Source organism: Protopterus annectens, chromosome 9.part0, assembly GCF_019279795.1.
Source record: "Protopterus annectens isolate FY-2018-M chromosome 9.part0, PAN1.0, whole genome shotgun sequence".
Taxonomy (NCBI): Eukaryota; Metazoa; Chordata; order Ceratodontiformes; family Protopteridae; genus Protopterus; species Protopterus annectens.
The window spans coordinates 1,171,315,911-1,171,326,338 of NC_056743.1; the positions used below are offsets into that span (position 1 = coordinate 1,171,315,911).

Genomic DNA, 10,428 nt, shown 5'->3' on the forward strand with positions numbered 1-10,428 from the left:
AGCAAATAGTCTATGTGAACCCAAATAAATTTGTTGACCTCTCAGTCTCTACAATATCCAAACAAAACAGGAAACCAGCCTGGTGGTCCACATTATAAAAACTCCAATAAGAAAACAAAAAGCTCCTTAAATTGTGTAGCAAAACAAAAACTCAAGGTTGACATTAAAAAGCTACTGAACAAACTAAAAAGCATCAGGAATACAAAGGCATCCCATGAACTTAGACAAGCATAAGAAGATAAATATAATTACAAACCCTTCTCTAATTACATCAGGAAACTAATCACCACCCAACACTGCTCAGAGCTCATCTAAAAAAGAAACGACATACTCGAACCCAGTAGTGTTGGCAAACACACTAGCAAATAAATTCACTGCAAATTTCAGCCCCCAAACTATACAAGGTTCACATACACTGGATATTAAGAAGTGTACACACCCGTTAAAATGCCAGGTTTGTGTGATATAAAAAAAATGAGACCACAATAAATCATTTCAAAACATTTCCCATCTTTAATGTGACCTATAACCTTTACAATTCAATTGAAAAAACAAACTAATCTGTTAGAGGAAAAATTATAAAAAATAAAAAACGTACAATAAGCTGGTTGCATAAGTGTGCACACCCTTAAACTAATACTTTTTGTTGAAGCACCTTTTAATTTATTTACAGCATTCAGTCTTCTCGGATAAACACCTGCCATCAATTACAGAGACACTGATTAACCCCAAATTTTATTTTTTATTTAATTTATTTTATTTTATTTTACATTTGTTGACCGGGCTAGTCTAGCTGGATAAATGTCCATTTTCAGTAGAGGCCCGGGGAGAAAAGCTCCAAGAAACATACAAAATTAATATAGAAGTTATGACAGATTAATATAAAAACAGCAATTGTTACATAAAAACATCAGTTTTTTTTTTTCCAAAAGAAGTACAAATTATAATACTCATAGTGATTAATAACATAAGCATTAATCCATAAAGGGTAATCTACGAGAGAGGGTACAATATACATATATACATACATTTTATATGCAATAATATAGTGTATTAAAACACTAAAGGGAAGATTGTAAAGGATATAGGGTGAAAATTAGTGTAATGGAAAAATGTCAGTCAGGGTTAGTACAGGAGCATAGCCAGCGTTTATTGAGAAATAGTTTTAGATTCCTTTTAAAAAAGTGAGAGAGAAGTCTGAGATGCGAGTTCAGAGGGTAGTTTATTCCATAATTTTCCAACAGAGTTAGAGAACAAGGAATCACCTGCTGAGTTGTTGGATTTAGGTTCATATTTTAGTACTAATCAGCCCTATGGCCTATGCAAGCCCAGCCATAATTCCCTGGATATTTCTTCCCACAACATTTACTTCTCTGGACCCCTGTCTAGCAGGGCGACTGACATGATCCCCGGGGTGAATTTCTTACCTCCCATCCAATCATCAAGGTTCCTTTTGTAGAGGACCAATGAGGCATTCTGCTTGACATGTATGGGCAGTCTATTCCAGAGTATGGGGAATCTCTGGGTCAGGAACCTATCCCTACAGCATGTTTTGTTCATTGCGATGACAAGGTTTAGATCCCTGGATCGTGTGGCTCTGAGGGATTGGGATTTCTTTAAGTGGAGCATGTCCAACAGCTCAGGGATTGACATGGACGTGTATGTTAAGCAGAGATCACCTCTGGGTAGACGATATGCCACAGAGTATAGCTGGAGTTTTTTTTAGACAGTCAGCATATGGCATCTGCTTTAGGCCTGTGATTCTTTTAGTGAGGTATTTCTGTGGCCTTTCCAGCTGTTGCAGCTGTCTTGTGAGGTACATACCAAACGGGGCATTATACTCTATAATGGGTCTAATGAGGGATGAGTACAGTGGGACAATTACCTCCTTTTTTCTGGATGAAAAGCCCTTATTGATGAGGTGTGCCACATAGAAGGATTTCCTGACTGTTGTGGCGATGTGGTTATCAAAAGGGAGACCACTGTCCACCTGTGTCCCCAAGTCTCTCATCACACTTTCGATGTTTAGTGTCCTGCTACCTATGTGGTAATTCATGGGTACATGTTTTTTTTCCAAAGGAGATAACTATACATTTCTTGGCATTAAGATTGAGCCCATGGCTCTGGCAACAGGCATCTGTTTCTGTAAGGCCCTTTTGTAGAATATCCACATCATTTGGGGATTCAATAATGGCTCCCAGTTTGCAGTCATCTGCAAACTTTGTTAGCCAGAGTCTCTTAGTGTTGGTCTGTACTTCAGAGAAGTAGATGCCAAACAAGAGTGGTCCCAGGACTGAACCCTGAAGTACTCCACTTGTCTGGAGCTGGATTTGAAGTCGGCTACTTTTACAGTGTGTGTTCTGTCAGTAAGCCAGTTGGCAACCCATCGAGTGACGTAGGGATTTATGCTCAGCTTAGTAAGTTTATCTATGATTCCAGAGTGGGGGATGGTGTCGAAGGCCTTGGCGAGGTCCAGATAGGCTGTGTGGACCACCTTACCCTCGTCCACAGCTCTGGAGACTGATTCGAAGAAGTCAATCAGATTCAGGAGACAAGATCGGCCCTTCACAAACCCAAACTGGGTAGGGTCCAGTGTTTGAAGGTTGCCAATGTCTTTGTTTATAAGTTCCATGACAATGCGTTCAATGCTCTTGCAGATCAGACTTGTCAGACTGATGGTACGGTAGTTCCAGGTCTCCAAGGTGGAGCCTCCCTTGTGGAGCGGAAAAATTGTAGCAGTGTGCCACTCAGTGGGCACGAAGCCTGAGGTGGGGCTATGATTAAACATGACACTTAGGTGAGGTGGCAGTTCATTTTGTAGTTCATGTAGTAAACAGCCTGGGATGTCATCTGGTCCCATGGATGCTGTATTCTTAGCTTTGGAGAGTGCAGTTTCTACCTGTGTGGCCGTGATTATCAGAATTTGGCAATCTTTTGGTATTGAGATGAGCGCTTTAGGGGGGTGAAGTTGGCACTAAATCTATCTGCCAGGATATTAGCAATACCCTTGGGATCAGTATATTTAAATGCCATTCTGTTGTAGCTCAGAGCAGATCTGAGCATTGCCATTTAGGTTCTTGACATAACTATAGAATGCCTTGTGGTTGTCTTTGGAATCTTTGGCAATTTTATTTTCATAACTAGCTTTTGAGGATTTTATAAGGCATCTCAGCTTCTTACGGAGGCTGGCGAGGGAGTTTTTTGTATCCTGGGATTTTCCTCTTTTCTGCAACAGTTTCTTCCTTCTGTTGTACGGTTTGTTTATAGCACGGGACCACTAGATTGACTTCCTTTTTTTGGAGAAGAGCATCTTGGTTCTATTTTGGATGGCACGATTCATGTGCTCATACAGTGCCTTAGTGTAGGATTCTGCAGTCGAACTTCCAGACCCAGTCTGCGTGGGTGTTGTGAAGTTTGTCATTTCTGACTTCAGTAGCATGAAGTTGGCTTTGGAGACGTTTTTTAAGGAAGTTTCTTTACTGGGGTGGTATGTGGATGTCAAAGGTGATTTGCTTATGGTCAGACCCGACCAATGAGGGGGTGACCACTGGTGTGGAGCATCTATCTCCCATGTTGGTAATGACCAGGTCTAGGATATTGGAGCCCCTGGTGGGACAATGGATTAGTTGATCCAGGGCGTTGGAATTTATGAATTCCAAGAACCATTGGGAAAAGGAGTTGGTACCAGAGTAGTTTTCCCAATTAATGGCAGGGTAGTTGAAATCACCCAGTATTAGGGTGTTTGGTTGTATCTTAATATTTTCCAGTATGTTTAGAAAGGTGTAGTGAGAATCTTGGGGCATGGTGGGGGATCAGTAGCAAGCTACAATTTGGATTGCAGTCTTACCTAGTGTTAGTTGCACCTGGAGAATTTCAGATGCATTGTGTTGGGCAACTAGCCTGGAGGTGTGAATATCCTTGGTGAATATGGGCATTCCTCCACCTTTAGTGTTTCGGTCTTGATTTTGTGGCCGAAAAGTGTGGTAAGAATTGTAGCCTGGTATTGCAAGGGTGCTCCCTGGAGCCTTGAACCAGAATATGGACATTCCTCCACCTTTAGTGTTTCGGTCTTGATTTTGTGGCCGAAAAGTGTGGTAAGAATTGTAGCCTGGTATTGCAAGGGTGCTCTCTGGAGCCTTGAACCAGGTCTCAGTTACTGCACAGATATCGATGTTCTCCATTTTTAGGAGTGCCTCAAGAGTGTATTTTGAGGTTTAGACTTCTAGCACTGAGTAGCATTAACTTCAGATTTTGCATGCTTGTATCTGCTATGGTGGTAGTTTTATCCTTTGAGCCTTGCCTAAAAAAGGAACTATAGGGGTGGCAAGAGCTTTAGCCAGTAACCTGAATCCCAGGGGTGACAGATGCAGACCATCTTTGGCAAAGCATCGTGGTTTGTCAATCATGTCTTCCCAGGCAGACAAATACTGGATCCCCTTTGAATGACACCAGAAGCTTAACCAATTGTTGAAGTCAATCATTTTGTCCTTACACTGTGGTATCATTCTGGGCGAAGGCAGGATGCTACTCAGGTCTAGGGTCATACCTTCCAGGGTCACATGATCCAAGAGCTCTTCCATGTCTCTTTTCATGTAGTCCAGGGAGGTACGTCTCAAGTCATTCACTCCAGCATGGACAATGACAGTCGTATTTGTACTTGATGTGGAGTGACTTGAGTGCATGCATTATGTGGCGGATCCTGGCACCCGACAGGCAGAGAGTATTGGAGTGTTGCTGGGTTGATACAGGGTCTTGTGGGCTATTGTAAGCTGGTGAAATTGAAGCTGGTTAAGAAATTATAGCCAGTCTAGTTGTTTTAGATTAAAACTGTGATGGGTTCTGAAAGGAGAGCCTGTAGCAAATCTAGCAATATTATTATAGAATGTTGCTAGTTTGTTGAGGTTGTTTTTAGAGAGATTGGTGTATATAGGAGAAGCATAGAATAGAGTGGAGATTAAGCGAGTTCTGGCAAATAAAAGTAGGATTGTCCTGACATTACTCAGTTGCCTGCTACAGCAAAAGCCATGGTTCACAGAGAGCTTACAAAGCATCAAAGGGATCTCACTGTTGAAAGGTATCAGTCAGGATACGGGTACAAAAAAATTTCCACAGCATTGGATATACCATGGAACACAGTGAAGACATTCATCAAAAAAAGTAGAAAAAATATGGAACAGTAGTAACGTTCCAAAGAACTGACCATTCCTCCAAAACTGATTTAAAGACAAGATGAAAACTGGTCAGGGAGGCTGCCAAGAGACCTTCAGCAACACTGAAGGAGCTGCAGGAATTTCTAGCAAGTACTGTTTGTGTACTACATGTAACAATCTCCTGTATTCTCCATATGGAAAACATCCAGGCCCAGCTAAAACTTGCAAAACAATACATAGTCTCCCAAAAGCATGTGGGAAAATGTATTATGATGAGACCAAGGTTGAACTTTTTGGCCACAATTCCAAAAGGTACATGTGGAGCAAAGACACTTCTTATCACCAAAAGAACACCACCCCCACAGTGAAGCATGGTGGTGGCAGTATCATGCTTTGGGGATGCTTTTCTTCATATGGAACTGAGGCTTTAGTCAAAGTGGAGGGAATTATGAACAATTCCAAATACCAGTCACTTTTGGCCCAAAACCTTCAGGCATCTGCTAGAAAGCTGAAGATGAAGAGGAATTTCACATTTCAACATGACAATGACTTCAAGCATACATCCAAATCAACAAAAGAATGGCTTCACCAGAAGAAAATTAAAGTTTTGGATTGGCCCAGCCAGAGCCCAGACCTAAATCCAATAGAAAAGCTCTGGGGTGACCTTAAGAGGGCTGTGCACAAGAGATGTCCTCTCAATCGGATAGATTCAAAGCACTTTTGCAAAGAAGAGTGGACAAATATTGCCAAGTCAAGATGTACCATGTTGATAGACTCCTATCCAAGAAGACTGGACACTACAATTAAATCAAAAGGTGCTTCAATAAAGTACTAGTTTAAGGGTGTGCACACTTATGCAACCAGCTTATTGTACTTTTTTATTTTTTATATTTTGTTCCCAACAGATCTGTTTTTCAATTGAATTGTACAGGTTATATGTCACATTAAAGATGGGAAAAGTTCTGAAATGGATTTATTGCGGTATCTTTTTTATATCACAAAAACCTGGAATTTTATATCCTCTGTATCCCACATCATAGCCAAAGAACACCTGAAGGTACTCTCCAAAATAAAAAATACACCATCCTTGGGGCCTGATAATAGCTCCAGCTGCCTGATAAACAGTACAAACCATGCCTCAGTGGAACCACTCTTACAGCTTTTCACCCAAAGCTTATTCACTGGTTTTATTCCCTAGTATGGTGCACAGCTGTTGTGATACCACTTCAGAAACTCACCACTGATGCTGAAAGGGACAGATCCATTAGTCTAACTTGTCTCATCTGCAAAGCCATGGAACATATTTTTAATTAAATCAGTTACAATATCAAAACTCTTATAAAGCTTGATCCCCAGCAGTTCGTCTTTATTAAGGGTGGATCCTGCCTAGAGTGTTTAACATAACTATGTACAGTGGATATGGTGCTCGTACAGCACACGTCAACCTGGTTAAGCTTTTGACACCATAGCACACACTAGCATGATAAGCGAGATGAATAAGCTCCGAAGCAACCCCCACATAGTTAGGGGGACAGAAAAATTGGTTGAAGAATAGAAACCAAGTGGTGAGGGTGGCAGGTGCATCTTCAGAAAGCATGAAAGTGACCAGTGGTACTCCTAAGGGATACGTGCCGGGACCCCTACTTCTTGGCATCTAATTCATGGATCTCCAAATTACAAATATTTAGGGTGTATACTATCAACACCACCCTGCTTCAAACTGAAAAAGTAAGGTGAGAGACCTTGGAACATGGGTAGGCAATTCCCTTAACCACAATATAGCAGCATCAAAAATCATCACTTCAAAGTTCATTAAGGTGCTTCAAAAGTAGCCTTAAGTCGCTAGGACTTCACTTCATGGCATATCTTAGAAATGCAGATACCTCATATACTTGCAGCCTGTAGACATTTCACACACACAAGTGAATTTCCTGCATGTTTTAATAGAATGAATGTCAACTTACTTAAAACATTTTTTGCATTCAAATCACTATCAAAATAAAGACAGTGCAATACAACTAAATGAACCAAATCACTTTTGCATACAAAACTGTTTCTGTGCATACTAGTACCATCATCAGTACTTAAATGGCAAAGACCATTATATCATAAAGAACAATCCTAAAATGTAAAACAAATGCTCATTTTATATAAAAGGCTCACTTAACTCCAATCCTTTCTGGAAAGACAATTTCTGCCAGATAAGTGGGCAAAACTAACTTGTAGCATACAAGTAATAGTGCTTCTCATCAACAGTTTTAGAATTAATTCCAGAATTTTAGGCATAGGATTAAAGTTTTGGGGTCAAATATTTATGGTTAGAACTCTACAGTTAGTGTAGGTTCAGGAATAGTGTTTTTGGTTTACAGGAAAGTTATTTAGATTATCTTCCAAGGGCAGAGCATAATGCTAAAAAAACACCACCTTATTACTAACAGGGGGTGGACATAACTCCATTGGCCATTTCCTCAATGACAACTTATACTAGGTCTTCATGATGGCAAGACCAACATCTGCATTAACTTGTGTCATTAAAATTTAAGCAAACACAATTTAAGACTTATTATTGAAATAAATGAACATTTATCCGAGAGAGGATTGTATGAAGATTGCAAAATACCAGGATAAAAATGGTGTTCTGAAACAGTTCTTAAGGGTTCTTTTTATGCCCTTAAACCAAAATGTGTACAACATACTCAGTGAATGGACTTGAGATATACTGGGGGAAGCTGCACAGTTGGAAGGCACAGAGAGACAGCAAAGGGCAAGGCAAACTTCTACGTGGTCTACAGATATTCTATTCTTATATTCACTCTAGAGCTCATACAATATTAGGGTCCAAGACACTTTTGGAACACATCCAACAAAACCACACATGCTGTCTTAATAAGCACAGATTTGGCAGATGAAAAAGTGAGAACCTCACAAAGAGGTGTACAACCATGCAAACAAAAAAACTCGTAACCAAAGAAGGATCCTCATAGTCCTAGGCATCCAATCTCCGACGTGAGCTCAGAAATAAGCATATAATCCAAGAAACTGATTGAGAACAACTTTGTGTTTTCTTGTAGTATATTTAAGCACTGTTTAGTTGGAACTATGATGTTCTAAGGAAGTCTAGTGTGTTGTGGATGAAAGCGCTTAATGGGTGTATTAAAGGTCTACATTTAATCAATTTCTTGGATTATATGCTTATTTTGAGCTCACATTGGAGTTTGGATGCCTAGAACTATGTGCACACCTCTTTGATTATTAGTTGAAAAAGTGAGCATTTTTTTTAAAAAACTTTGTGTTATGAAAACTGTATTTTTGACAAACTCTGGCACTATTATTGTTCCAAACGCACATACTGATGATTGCAAAATTCATTTTCAAAACCTAGCTTTCTCACAATTCACAAAAAGGGAACTAATTATTTGCAACACTGAAGGGGACAATCCATGCAACCAGCACAATTACTAGCTATGCTGTTTGATGTGTTCCACATGGTCCACTAGTTTAATAAGGTGCAAATGTGGGGGGGAAAAAACATTAAAAAAGTGCCTTCAGGTTTTACATTTACAGTTACCATTAGAGTAAGTTTTTTTTTTTTTTTTTTTTTTTTTTTTTAAATGATGGCCAATGTGTTAGGATCACAGATAAAGGGTTACGGTTAATTGACAGCATGCAGACCTAACTCATTTGCTTAACTTACTTCCTGGAGTGCAACTACAAGTTACCCCAATCGCTAACTGATGTCAAGTATACTAAACCTAAAATTATGTTCCTAACCCTAAAACAGTGGCAAAACAGGCAGCACTGCCACCTCCCAGCAAGAGGTTCTTCAATGTGGTTGTCATCAGGGATGTCATCAATGGGGGTTCTGCATGTCCATCCAGTTTCCTCCTGCTAAGACATGCAGAAGGTGGACCACAGACTCTATAAACTATCCACAGGTGTAAGTGTGCACGCAATATTGAAGAAAGCCATGGTAACCAACTTCTGTTCTCCCATTCACCTTGTAAAATCTGTGGAAAGCATGGGCTGTCTTCTGGGGCACGCTTAGAGTTGGCTGCAACTTGTAAGGGAGAGTAAGAATACCATAAAACTCTACAATACAAAGCCTAATCCATGTCCGAAAGAAACATACTTCATAATACAGTAAAGTGAACTGCCTATCTACAACTTCTGCACCTCCAATTTTACCTCAGAAGCAGCACACTGTTCTCATTCTGAAATGTAACCTGCACTAACACTGCCTCCACTAGCTATACAAATATATACAGCATCTAGCTGAATGCTATAGCTTATCGTGGGCATTTCCAATAGTTTTAGCATTGTGGGCAAGAGTTTTATAGTTAAGTTAGGAAGAACTTAGTTACTTTGATTATAGTTTCCTAGGGGAAGCATAACAATGGGACACAACTTTTTTCACAGTAATTCCCACGAGCAGGCGTAGTTCGTCTTTCTCATTCAGAAAGACAAACTACGCAAACAAGTTACGTGTGGTCACTACAAGTAACCAACGTCTGGAAAACCACATATGACCTGTTTGTAGCACGGTGCTCATGACATGCAAGCAGCAGAGTTACTTTACTACCTTGATGGTTTAACTTCTCACTCAAAGAATAGCTGTGTTGGAAAAACAAGAATATTGCCACACAGTACTTTTGTTTAGATGTTTCCAAGAATACGTGACACCCACTTCTTACCGATAATAAGAAAGCAAGCCGTTGCTCAGGACAAACCATCGTCTCTGGTAGCCTTTAATATAGTTGGTCCACTTGAAAAGCCAACCTTTGTACATATCCGCTGTGGCTGTGGAACCTCCCACTGAAGACCCTCCAGTAGCTGCCACCGTCCCTCCCGTCCCCGTCACTTTTACTGCTTCAGACATCTTTCGTTGTCTTCTACTGTGCTCCGTGTTGTTATTTTAGCTTAAAAGTATAAATTTAAGCTAAAATAACATTTACAAGATTCGTGGCATCACTCCATAATCTAATGCCGGTCCCAACGTACGTGTGTGACAACCAAGTCCTCGCGCAGCGTACTGACATCATTGAGGAGGAAGTCGTTCCTCTTCCTTATTTTCGTCGACAGAGGATGAGGTGCTGCACCTGAGATACGCTATCTGAGTACTCCTCCTAATTGTTTGGAACGCAGCATAGCTAAGTGACATGATCGTGAGCACTGTGTACACTCGCACTCCAGGGGAAGTATAGTTTGTATTTTTTTTTGCGATTTTTTTTAATTGTATCTCACTCGTTCACTTGCACTTATCCACAGTCCTACAGCACTG

The 10,428-nt window shown here is 40.3% G+C and overlaps 1 protein-coding gene across 1 annotated transcript in view; it reads right to left on the reverse strand.

The window, feature by feature from the left end:
- The window catches only part of LOC122811903 (oxysterol binding protein), a 1,660,581-nt gene extending 1,650,415 nt beyond the window's left edge, over window positions 1-10,166 (reverse strand). Inside the window, exon 1 of the mRNA XM_044084058.1 lies at window positions 9,842-10,166. Within this exon, the coding sequence (XP_043939993.1) occupies window positions 9,842-10,026 (185 nt within the window). The 5' untranslated portion in view covers window positions 10,027-10,166. The remainder of the gene's footprint in view (window positions 1-9,841) is intronic.
- Window positions 10,167-10,428: the final 262 nt, after the last annotated feature.